The sequence below is a fragment of the Alligator mississippiensis genome, chromosome 1 (genome assembly GCF_030867095.1).
Source record: "Alligator mississippiensis isolate rAllMis1 chromosome 1, rAllMis1, whole genome shotgun sequence".
In the NCBI taxonomy this organism is placed as follows: Eukaryota; Metazoa; Chordata; order Crocodylia; family Alligatoridae; genus Alligator; species Alligator mississippiensis.
In genome coordinates this window covers 416,418,955-416,431,963 of record NC_081824.1, presented here as the reverse complement: position 1 = coordinate 416,431,963, position 13,009 = coordinate 416,418,955, and the positions used below count along the sequence as shown (strand labels likewise).

Sequence of the window (13,009 nt, the reverse complement as noted above, 5' to 3'; positions counted from 1 at the left end):
TGACTTGTTGTCAACAAGAAATATATATCTACTATTGACCTAATATAAGTACTTTAAAAATATAATTGTATTATTCTGCTTTATCTTGATCTTCCCTATCCCACATCCCTGGAATTCCGTCCCAAAACCTATTTTCTAAGTCAGGGATTTTCAACATTTTTTTGAAGAGTGGACCCCTTCTGGGTACACTTCTGGCAGAGTGGGTGGCGGTTGGACATGGAGCTGGGGAGTGCGGCAGGGGGGAGGGGGCTTGCACGTGGAGGCAGTGGAGGCAGTGGCAGCGTGGGGTGGTGGATGGTGGCAGTGGCTGCCGTGTGCCTGATCCCCACCCCCTGCATCCAGCTGGCTGGGTGGTACCTGAGGGCTCTCGGGCCCCCCTTGGCCCTGCTCCTGGGAGACGGTAGCGTGGGGTGGTGGGTGGCGGTGCTCCGTCCACTCATGTGTACCTCCTAGCCCCTTTCCAAGTACCCCTGGGGGTACATACCCCTAGTTGACAACCCCTATTCTAAGTCACCATGATTTTCTCCTCACAAATCTTTCTAAGAGTCACTTCTATCATGTTACACACAAAAGTGACTTAATAACTCAGTTACTTAGAAAACTGAATTTCCATTCAATGAAACTGTTTATATAACCAAACATGGTTTTTTGTCCCAAATCGGGATGAAAAGTCAAAATCTTAAAAATCAATGCAGAACTAAAATCCCCCCCCCCCCCATTTTGCTTTGGGAACATCAAGATGAAATATTTTACATCAGTAAGGGCCAATGTTTTTGGCAGGCAGGCTATGAGTTAGCTCCATACTCTCCCTGAGTGCTACTCCAGTGCCTTTCCATTGTTTGGTCTACTGCTCTGCTTTCTGCTCCCCGTTCTGTGCTCTTTGTCCAAGCTGCGGCTCTGCTGTCTGCCCTGTGCTCCCTGCCAGATCTGCTGCTCTGCTTTCTGTTCCTTGCCCTATCTACCACTGTGCTGCCTGTCCCTGCCATGCTCTTTGGAGCCCTGGCCGTCTGCAGGGCAGACTGGAGCAGAGCAGGGAATGCTCTAGCTGACTGAAATTGGCAAGATTCCCACAGAAAACCTGAACTTGACTGCTGAGCTAAGAAGAGTTTGATCAATTTCACAGCTGCTTTTCAGTGGTGGCCTGAAAACTGTTAAGACCTATGTTACATTCAGTCCATGGACGTCAGCAGTTCTCAGGTCCTTGGTTCCAGAACTTACAGTATAGGAGCCTGCCAGGAACCCTGGAAACCCCGGGAGCGCTGTCTCCCAAGCTGCAGTGCTCCCAGCTTCGTAGGCTTCCCTGGAGCCAGGAGGATGAGCTGGCTGAAACTTCTATCAGAATCTTGCTTGGGTCTGCTGGAAGTTTGTCAATACCTGACCACATCCTCAAGATGTTTTGATTTCAACAGACCCATTCAGATGAAACATATTTCACTGGAATTTATATGGCCAGCTCTAGCTAATAATCACTTAAAAATGAATGGAGATGGAGCTGTCTGCTTGTATACATGGCTCCCATGAGTAATCCTGGAATCCTGGTGTTGTGACTTTTGTTCTATCTCTTCCCATCCCTGCCTTTTGTTTGTTCATTATCTTCATTTGTATAGTGTCTGATGCAAAGCCCATTTCATTCAGTTCCATTGACTTCAATGGACAATGAATCAGAGGCATAGATGTAAGTACAACCTTCCCCTAACTACATCTTTTGTACTTTCTGTAAACCACCAAGCAACCTTTTGGTCACTGAAAATAATAACAGCATGTTTTTGCTACTCAGGAATGAAGTTTTTGGAAGATTGCCCTATACAACCACTAATTCCCTTATATCTGTTGGTGGGTGGTGTTGTCGGCAGTTTAAAGGTACTGTGCCTTCCACGTGTAAAACATCTTTTGTTTTTACATAGTACGGGATGTTTTAAATACACTGTGTTCATACAGGTACTGAAGAATTTACAATAGATTTATCTGATTGATTGAGAGCCAGTGTCAAACCAACTGAATGTTATCACAGGATGATAATTCCCAATTACTCTATGTATAAAATGTCCTGATTTTCCTTTTTATCAAATGATTGAACTGAGATGAATCATATTGTTTGGTAGATATTATCACAGTAGATATCAACTACTCACTCTACTGTGCTTGACCTGCTGTTGTATCCAGAGGAGAACTGTGCTTCTTAGCCAAACAGAAAGTGCAAAGGTGCATTCATTTCTCATTGGCTGACATTGTTTCTTTGATCCATGAGTTCAGGTGAGCCAAATAGCAATGACAATGGCTGGCACAGATGTAGTAGGCAACCATTGATCCTCTGTATCATGGTGTACATGTACATGTTAGATGTCTAGTCAGATGCCTGATGAATCTGTTTGTGGCTGACAAGCCCAATTTGAGAGCACCACAACTTGTTACAAGTTTCACAGGTCCATGTGTTGTCTGAGTTGGAGTCCAAGTTTACAGCATGCTGCTTTCTTCTTTCTCACTTTGCTTTCATTCTCTGGATCAAAGATGCTTCATGCTGAACTGCACCCAGTGCCAGAAGTTCCCTCCAGATTTGATGGGATTCTGTGTGCTCCTCCCAGCTTTCTACATTGATGTTGGAATGACTTCATATCATTTTTGCACACATTGTGATACCACCATAGAGGGTGACCCCACTTTCTAGAGTCATCTCAAATTTCACTATACAAAATATTCTTGGGGATATGGTCTCCTCCCATTCTCCTGACATGATCAATCCATTGCAACTTTTCTTCTTGATAGTGGTTTCTAAGTGTGTCAGTCCTGCGTGCTCCAGTACCTTTGTGTTTGGTATTCTGTCCTCCTACTTTATTTTCAGGATTTTATGCAGACATCTCATGTGAAAACTGTTCAGTCTCTTGATGTGCCTAGCATATGTAGTCCATGTTTCTGAACCATAAAGGAGGGATGACAGCACACAAGTCTTGTAGATTTGTATCTTCACCTTAGCTGATAGTTTGCTGTTATTACATGCATGTTCTGTAATAGCCTAAAATTCTTGGCTGCTTTTCCAGTTCTGTTAGTTAGTGCAGTATGAAGGTCAAGATTCCTACTGATTGTAGAACCCAAGTAGCAAAAACTGTCAAAGACACCAAGAGATTTACTCTCCATAGTGATGTCAGGTATTGGTTCTTTCACCCTTTGGTACATGATTATAGTCTTTTTGAGACTAACTGCCATCCCAAAGCTCTTGCATGATTCAGAAAATCTGCCCAAGAAATTGTGCAGGGAAGATTCACAGTGAGCAACAAAGGCTGTGCCACCTGCAAACAAGAAATCTCTTGGAACCAGTTTTTTCACTTTGGTTTTTGCTCTAAACCTTGCAATGTTGAATAAGCCTCCATCTAGTCTGGTTCAAAGATAAATGCCATCATTGCTGTCCTTGAATGTATGAAGAAGCAGGAATGAAAAGTAATATACCTATACCAATGGCTGGAATAGGACACTAAAACTTTGTAAGAGGAGGGAAATTCTGGTGCTCTGATCATGCTGTACAAAGAGCAGTACTTTGAGATACTGGTTTCTGAAACTATCTCAAACAGTCATGCCTTACTTTTGTGGCACTGGTGCCTGGACATTTCAATGGCGTGGGGGTTCTGGTCTGCTCTGTTACACCTAACTTGTACGTTCACCATCTTGTCCTTGTGGCTGCTCTGCAATGGCTGTCCCCTGGGCAACAGTCTCAGCTGGCCAACTCTGTACATGGACTTGTCTATAAGTATAGCAAGTAAGGAGCTGAGTTTGCTTGACTATGGTATGAATGCTGCTAACAGCAAAACCAGTGGAGGAAGTATCATGGCCAATGATAGGTGAGGCACAGGGCTGTGAAGTGTTGATCCATGTACGAGAGCAACATTACAGGACATTATTTGGCATTGGTTGGACTACACTTAATGGCAGTGTCCACTACTTCAACAGCCATAAAGTACAGGCCTAGTTCTGCCAGTTACTTTATCTCTGTGAAACCTTAGGGTGCACACTTTGGATGAAGGGAAGGGAGGGGTGATGGTGCTATGCAAGCCACAAGCATAGTATTTACTTACCTGTAGGGTGCACTGTGCTATGTGATAGAAACTACTGTGTCTCTGGGCACAGACAAAATGCCAGGCATGGTGGTGCTTGCATTCATAGTCATGAACCTTACCTAAGTACATCCTGCTCCATTCCACCTAACTCTGGCTTCTTGCTTTTGCAAGGACAAGAAGAAAGATCACCCTCTTGTGCCAGTATTCTGTTCTTTCCTTATCATTTCAGGGCATGTTGACACTTAACACTAGCAGCAGTAAATTCCAGTTGCCACTGCAACCATGATTGCAGTCGTGTGACTGTCAGAAGCAGCCACTTTTTTTCACCCTTTCCTCCCAAGTTGGTGTCAGAAACAGTTGCCCCACTCACCCCGTCCTAGTTACTTCACTGACTTACATGATCAGAGTTATTCTATTACTGGACATACAGCCCTGTGTCCATGGAAGACTACATAGTTGCATCAACTAAACCTGCACAGTAGCAGCCGTAGCACATACATGTACCCCTTGTGGACAGGTAATGGATGTGGATGCATAAAAATGGAGTTGGCCAAAAACCCATGACTACTGGATTAGTCTCAGAAAAGAAACTGTCTATTCTTCCCTCTTTTTGTCCCCATGACTAGGGCACTCCCTTGCAATGCTAGAGGGCCTGCATTCTACGCCACCTTCAACCAGAGGAGGTTTAAATGAGGACCTCTTTTGCTCCTAGCACAGGTCTCCAATCAGCACAGCCATTATCCAGCTGCCTCTCCAGCTCTCCTGCTGAAACTGAACCACTAGCAGTCATTGCAAACAAGAATAGAGAGAACAGACATGGGGCAATGTAGTGAGGAAACTTCTGCCCAGGGGTGGATCCAGTCTTTCCCAAAGTGGGGTGTGGAAAAGCCCCCTGCTCTTAGCCTCTTTACCCCCACCAGCATGGGTAGACCACACTGTGGGAGCCTCTGGGGACTCTCAAAAGTCCCTTAGGCAGGTGAAAATCCCCTCTCCCTTCCCTCTTTCCTGCTCGGAGGCATGCCCCTCCCCGCCTCTTCCCCCACTCTCCACTGCGTGTCATTGCTGCTTTCTCCACTCTTTTCTCCAGAGCCAGCCAGGCTGAGCAGGGGCTGGGCTCAGCAGAGGAGGGGATAGCGGCAACAGGGCTGCTGGAGCGTAGTTCCTTCCAGCCTGCCCAGTTCCAGAACAGGCGGGCTGCCATTGCCCCCATCCCTAGCTGAGCCCAGCCCCCATACAGGGGGAAGCAATGGCTCTGGTGCTTTCCTGCCCATGGGGCAGCAGGAAAAGGCAGACAGAAAAATGGGGGAAAGAGTGAGGAAGAGGTGTGCCTTTGAGCAGGAGCCTCCTGTGGGGCTCACAAATCCAAAAGGGGGGAGTGCAGCCACACTACTGCACCCCCCTTTGGATCAACCTCTGCTCATGCTTCACCAAAGCACAAGCCCTGGCTAGAACACAAGGAGATGGTCCACTCCTGGGAAATGAATAGCCCCCTTCAAGGGACTTGAAATGCAGGAAAGAAAGTAAATAAATGTGTTAAAAAAGATTTGCTGTGCATGAATTCCACTGGTTAAATGCTTAGTCATTTGGTTGCTCTGTTGGACTTTTCAGTAGGGATGCGATAATTAGAGAGTTAATTCAATAATAGTTAAGTTTTCCTTTAGGGAAATTAAATCAGAATTGGGAGAAAATGTTCATTACAAGGAATTGTGCTCCTCATCAGCAATGCTGACTTCCACAGTTTTGATCTGATTACTTGAAACCAAATTGAATATTTGTATTCATTGTCAAAAGCTAATTTACAACTCAGTGACTGCTAATAACATTTGAGGCAGTCCTAATATTGCTGACTAGGATTCCTATGAATTCTTATTAGTAATAAAACTATTCTATTAGCTCTTAACTATTATCCATAAAAGTGGTAGCTATTAACAATTAATTTTAGTTGGGTTTTTTCATGGTGAATAATACGCTCAGAGGATCTGATGCTTCTCCTACTGAAGTCAAAGATGGTTCTGACTCTGGCTTCAGCAGAAGCAGGATTGTGTCTTACATTTTATACCTGATAGTTTGCTTGATCATCATTCTTTGATTTGAGCAGGGTTTTTTTAACATAGCCCTCTACCAACAATCTATGGGATAAATTCTATTTCACTCACCAAACTGAGGAGAAGGTCCTGGCTTACTCAGTTCAGAGGCTTAATAACCAGCTAAAAAGCTGCAAGCTTATCTGCACTCTAGCCAGGTTACTTGTTCTCACAAAATTAAACTAGGAATTTTTCAAGGGAAGATGTTCTTGGGAGATCTCCATCACTTCTTGTTTGATTGGACAGCCCAGCCTTCTTGGCAGTATTCTGTTTATTTCCCTACTTGTCTTGGTTGTAATGAGGTAATGCAGCCATGTGAGGAAATGCACAATTAAATGAAGTTTAACAGCATTATTTCCAATATCAGACAAGGTTAAGGGAGCATTTTATTCAAAGTTTGCTTAATATATTATTTTATTCAAGTTCATTTACCCATCCCGGAGAATATATTTTTGATACAGAAAAACTTAATTTGTTTAAAGTATCTGCAATGCTCACTGTTATTCAGCTGTCTTAGAAAGTGACCATACTGTCAGGTTCCCAGGTTGTAGCTGGATACCTGGTCTAGAGGTAAAAAAGGTCTCATGGTAGAGGTGATATCTTTTTTAGACCACCTAGATTTTTGCAAAAAAAAATTATTTAATTGCAAGCTTTTGGGTACAAACACCCTTCTTCAGGCATAGGAGAAAAGATTGTAAAAGTTCTCCCGGGTAGAAATTTACTGCTCTGTGAAATATGAAACACCATAAAGAAATATAATTATCTCTTGTTTACCACCAACCACTTTGGGGTAAACAGACTATTCCAACCTTTCTCTGAGCCTAATATGCATATAAAATGAACTGTTCCAAACAGGAGGCATTACCACACCTTCAACTCGCCTATAAAATATGAACTTTCATTTCTACCCAGGAGAACTTTTACAGTCTTTTCTCCTATGCCTGAAGAAGGGCGTTTGTACCTGAAAGCTTGCAATTAAAGATTTTTTTTTTTGCAAAAATCTAGTTGGTCTAACAAAGGATATCACCTCTACTATGAGTCCTGATTGCTTTGGCCATACTGTGTTGTTCTTGAGAGAGGCTGTGTGCCCTTCGATGCTACATAAGTTAATGAGGGCTGAGGGCATTCAGCACTTCACAGATTTGGCTTTTCAATGCAAGTAGCTCTGTTTTTTCACCTTTCATTTCTCTACTATGTGCAGGTGACCCTTCTGCTATATGACTCCACTAGGATGAGGCACCTGCTTTCTAAATCTGTCATGATTGATGATGACGATGACGACGAATACCCATGGAGGCAGAATGCTCACAAATACTACATCCATCTTACCCTCAGCCTCTTTCTCTTTATCTGGTTCATACTGGGGAACTATTGGGTGTTTTCTGTTTACCTGCCAAATTTCATCCCACCTTTCCACCAGCCCCAGGATTACTGTGACAAAATCCTGTACATTTTTGCAGTTGGTGTTCTCATTGTTAGCCATACTGTGCTAGTGCTGCTTATCTTCTGTAGCTGCTGCATATACTGCTTTTCTAGGTGCAGATATGCTGCTGAAGAAGACTAAAAGCCATATAAACTAAGCCACAGTTGTTAGGTAAAGGGCATAAAATGAAAAAAGGCAATAATTCACCAATGTGCATGTATTTATGCATATAGATGTGTGTGTGCGCGCATGCACGCTCACGTGTGTGTGTATATATATATATACACACACACACACACACACACACACACACACACACACACACACACCAATAGCAGCCACAAAATGAGGAAATTTGTATAAGCCAGTACCATCTGGATCTCTGATTTGTGATTAGCATACAGCATTGTAAAGTAAAATTGCTGCTATTGATGCCAATCTGCTCTTCTTTTAACTTTTACAACCATTTTAGAACTGTTTGGGATTTTATTTGGAATGTCAAAATGTGTAGCTGAGTTCTGCAGATGGTAAACTTCTCTACACCTTATTCCCTATGTTCCCTAGGCTTTTAGGGACTCTGCAATGCAGGAATAATAATACTAATAAATGTACTGTACCAACTCCAAATTACTCAAATACCGTATCTTCTCACATATAACCTGTCCCCAAATATAATATGTATACTACTTTGGAAGGCCCCAGGAAGGAAAATGAATCTTAACTTTGAGTACAGGTAAATATCTGAGGGGATCTTTGGGGCTTGAGACTGGAGGATGGTAGGCCACATGCTGGGGCTGGGGGTTGGGAGCCAGGAGCTGCGTGCTGGGGCTGAGGGCTTGCAGGGGTTGGCAGCTGGGGCTCCATGCTGGTGCTGGGGGCTGTAGATCAGTCCTGACCCCATGACTTGGCCTGATACAGCTGTGGTGGTGCTGAGGACCATGCAGCGGGGCTAGGCCTGATCCAGCTACAGCATGCTGGGGGCTGCACAGCAAGGCTGGGTCAGTTCAGGCCATGGTGGCACTGGGGGGCTATGTGGTGTATTCAACCCTGCACACTGTCTCTGGAGTTGCATGACAGGCCTGAGCAAGCACATAGCCTGAGAGCCAGTGCACATGGGCTCAGACTCGGAACGCCACCTCCACCAAGCTGGTGGTGGGGAGTGGTGGCAGCATTAATTGCCATGGCTCTGGGAGCCATGGCAATTAATACAGCCACTGCTCCTGCCCCCTGCCCTTGCTGCCAAACGTCCATACCCATGGGGAGCCTTTTCCTTGCATATAATAGGCATTCCAATTTTACTCAATTGGTTTGGAGCAGGTGGAGTGGGGTTTATAGGCAAGAAAATACAGTAAATTTTAGGAGCAATTCTAATGCCACTTCTGAGCATGTAAGTGCTCTCCCTTACAGGAATACAGAGACATCTGCACACCTTGGGAAGGTGATCCTGTTCCTATAAAGGAAATATTACATATCTAAAGTGGGTAATAGAATCATTTCTACCCTTTAGGCAAGGGGTTTTGGTGATACCTTTCACTGGACAAGCTGTATAATCAAGGGGGATGTTGGATAAATTTTTGGGCACAGCGTATGAAGAAGGGCTCTTGGCCAACATCTCTCCCAACTATACAGTTGGTCCAATGAAACACACCATTGCCTGTCATAGATTTCCTGGGCCATCACGGCTATAACAATACTCCAAACCTACTTCTATGCTTCAGTCAGGTAACACAGAGTTGGTACTTGGTACAAGCTATTCTTGGGTCACCACTGGGTGAAATAGGTTTCTGCTCTAAATGATTTAACCAAAGCCACATGGTAAATCTGTGTCAGAGCTAGGCACTGAACCCAGATTTCCTGACCATCAACCACAAGGTCTGCCAGGCTTTCTAGGAGAAAAGAAGGAAGAGGAGTGTACAGGAGGGAAGTGTTACTGTCTCCATTTCTGTACAATATAATCTAACAGTAACCAGATAGCAAAAAGAAGTTCTTAAATACACAGGAAAATTGACATTTGTGGTATTTTAAATATACTATTTGACAAAATGATGTGGGGCATGATATTGGTATTGAATATAAAGTGTTTATTTTGACAGTGCATTGGTTGTGATTTAAAGGTGTCTGATTTGTTCCCCTTAATGGAGTACATGTGTAAATCTCTGCTCACTGAATGGATGTGGCAAAAGCAAAGGGTCAGCTTTAAAAGCACCGGCATGCATGGTAGCAATTGTTTTGTGGTGTGTAATGGTATTAACCTGTTACTGATCTTGATGGACACTATTTGTATGATGATAAATGCAATATAAAATGCTCTTTTTGGTTTTGCTCTTATGCAGTTTATTCCATGGCCAAAGCAGAGGTGTTCCCTCTGCCCACATTTAACACCTAGATAATGGAGTGTGGACATGTTGTTTGGATATGCTCCTTCATTGAATATGTGACCAGTGCTTTCCTCCTTGTACCATAAAGGAATGCAAAATTAGGTCACCTGTAAAAGGAGGACATCTATCAATAAACCTCTGCTTGTGATTTAGCAAAAGCTCAGAGTTAAATCTGATCCATTTTGTTTCTCATTGTATGACCAAGACTGCAGTCAGTTTAAAGTCTTCCACCATCAGCCATAGCAAAGTTGGGGGCCACTATGTATGTAGTTCAGAGCACAGCTTAGCCCTTCTTGATTTTACATCAATCCATGGCCAAAAGAAAGGCCTGTTACAAAAGAAGCACAAGTTGTTGGAGCATGTATTTTAGAAAGGAGGTGGAACAAGGGATGTAATTATCTGGCAAGAGCCTTGGAACGAAGTTATTATTTGGGCTGCCTTCCCCCCTGCTGGTAGATGTAGTGCATGAAGTCCTAGAGGTAGGATGGAGCAGAACATTCTCCTGCCCTTAAGCAGATACTCCAAAGGAGATATAGTTGAACTGGCTGTACTTAAGAATGTAAGGGGCTTGTCCTCACAAGCAGGAAGGTGCATTTCCTGGGGACAACTAGCAGCAGCATAAATATGTGCCACGGCTAGTTGTCCCTGGGCAATGCCCCTGCACACATGTTCGGTTATGGAGCAAGTTGCCCTGGGTAGATAGGGAAGGCTAGGACCAGCACCTGGGCTGGCCTCAGCAGCCTTATCTGGTGCCCTGGGGGCCTCCTGGCACTTCACTGGTGGTGATCCAGGTGCACAGAGCCTGGCCGGCAGCTGAAGACTGGCTCTGGCCAGCCAGGCTCTGGTTTTGGGTGGCGCCCACTGGCGCCACATGTGCTGCCCCATGGTTTTTTCTGACACCAGGATTTCCCAGTATCAAAAAACAGTATCAATAGATTTCCCAGTACCAACACTCCCCTGCTGCAAATTAGCAGCGTGGGGAATACCTGTGTGTGCAGTTTGCCATGCCACAGATGGGTCTGCAGCACCACAAATCACTTGCACGCTTGTCTGGATATGCCCAATGAGTGCTATACTGTGTAAGACTACAGGTCCATCCAGCCCAGTATCCTGCGCTTCACAGTGTCAAAGTGGATTCTAGTGGGAAGAGTGTATATGTGGGTCTTATCCAGACTGATCTGTCCCTTTTCCTTCTTCACTTACACTATTCAGAGGCCCAGGGAACCCTATTTTGTAAATTTCATCCCCAACTATCCTGTTAAATATCTACTGATGGGCCTACCATGCATGAGTTTGTCCAATCCTCTTTCAAAACTTGTTAAATTGTCAGATGCTATAACATATTGTAGCAAGAAGGTCCAAAAAAGAAATTGTTTTGGTTTGTTTTTAAACAAGCTTCTGAATAATTTAATTGTATGTCTCTAAGTTTTAATACTGTGGGATATGATAAGTAGTAAATCCCTATTTACTTTCTCCATGTCAGTCATTACTTTATAGACTTGTTATATCCCTCCTCAGTTGTCTTTTCTCTAAGTTAAAAAGTTCTTGCCTATTTAATCTCTCATACAAAAGCTTCTCCATCCCCCATCATGCTTGTTGCCCCTTCTGTATGTTTTTTATCACTACTATATCCTTTTGGAGGTAGGGAGACCAGAACTGCACATTGTATGCAACGTGTGGACATACCATGAATTTATGCAGTGGCCTGAAGACATTTTCTTTTGTGTACAATTTTTAATAATTGCTCACATTCTGTTTGCATTTTGGATAGCTATACTCAGGGACCCAAGGACTGGGAGACACCTAACATCACTGGTAGCACTAAGGATGGCATTCTGTTTCCTGTTGTATGCCTAAAATGCAGTTTTTAGCTGCAAAGTACTGTTTTTGGCATGTACACATAGGTAGCAATTCTATGTCCCTTGCACTATTTATTAGGGGCGTGTGAAATGGGTTGTATTCGATTTGGATTCAGATTTGGCCCGAATCAGGGACAGTGATTTGATTTGTTGATTCAAATCACTATCCCCAATTCAAAGTGGCCAGATCTGAATCTGAAGATTCAGTGCTGATTTGGAGAATCAGTAATTTGGCCATAGACACAGCTTTAAATGTTTTTTCTACATACCTTGGGGTACCAGGCACAGCTTGTGAATGCTGTGATGCTGGGGTGGATGGAGCATCCCACAGGAGCATGCCCCCCCCCCCCCCATGTCCTCAGCAGTGAACCCAGAAGTGGACCAGAAGTATTTCTGGTCTACTTCTGGGTCCGCCAGGGAGCATGCTGGAGGGCCCCCCGTATCCCCTGAGCTTGGCAATCGGCTGCAGGGGGACCCCAGGTGACCCCCCAGACCCAGGAGGCACCAGTCGCTGAGCTGGGGAGGGGGGTCCCCCCACACACTCTGCGGCGGGCCCAGAAGATCCATCTGCCCCACCTCCATGCTCCCGTGAGAAACTCTATCCGCCCCACCATCTCAGTGTTCATGAGCCACCTGGTACCTTGAGGTATGTAGAAAAAACATCTAAAGCTGTGTCTGTGTCCAAATCTCCAAATCTTTCCGAATATCTCTGAATTGATTTGGAGGGTTCCGATTCGAGTTGGAGCAATTAAAGGGTCTCCTGATTTGATTTGGATTCAGAGATTCAGCCACTGAATTGGGCCAAATCTCTGCCGAATTGAATCAGGGACTGAAGCTTCACACTGCCCTACTATCTATGCTTAAACATGTGCAAATAGGCCACGCCTAGTCAGTAGGCTGAGCATTGGCTGGGCAGGTACGTGACTACGTACCCACCTCCATTCTGGATGGATACCTGTAAGTCATGAAAATGTGGCTGTACAGAAATCCATGATTAGAAGGTATTAGACAGAAGAGGAGGGCCTTCTCATGAGCTACAGAGGGAACAGAATAATGGTGATTAGTGCACTGGACTGGGAAGCCAAAGCAATGCAGATTCAAAGTGTCCCTTCATCTCCAGTTTCCCAAGCAAGTGCCTGGACCACTCAGCTATTGGGATGGAACTGGAAGAACGTGCTTCTAACCACAGTCATTTTTCTGGAACTTATGCCCACATGCA

The 13,009-nt window shown here is 44.3% G+C and overlaps 1 protein-coding gene across 3 annotated transcripts in view; it reads left to right on the top strand.

Annotated features, from left to right (window-relative positions):
* TMEM272 (transmembrane protein 272) overlaps window positions 1–9,874 on the top strand; it is a 35,933-nt gene extending 26,059 nt beyond the window's left edge. For 2 of the 3 annotated variants that reach the window (XM_059732609.1, XM_059732585.1), the window contains one exon: window positions 7,332–9,874. In XM_059732609.1, the coding sequence (XP_059588592.1) occupies window positions 7,332–7,694 (363 nt within the window). In that variant the 3' untranslated portion in view covers window positions 7,695–9,874. Of the gene's footprint in view, window positions 1–1,777; window positions 1,861–7,331 lie in introns of all 3 variants that reach the window. The other variant, XM_059732541.1, reaches the window with a different exon arrangement.
* Window positions 9,875–13,009: the final 3,135 nt, after the last annotated feature.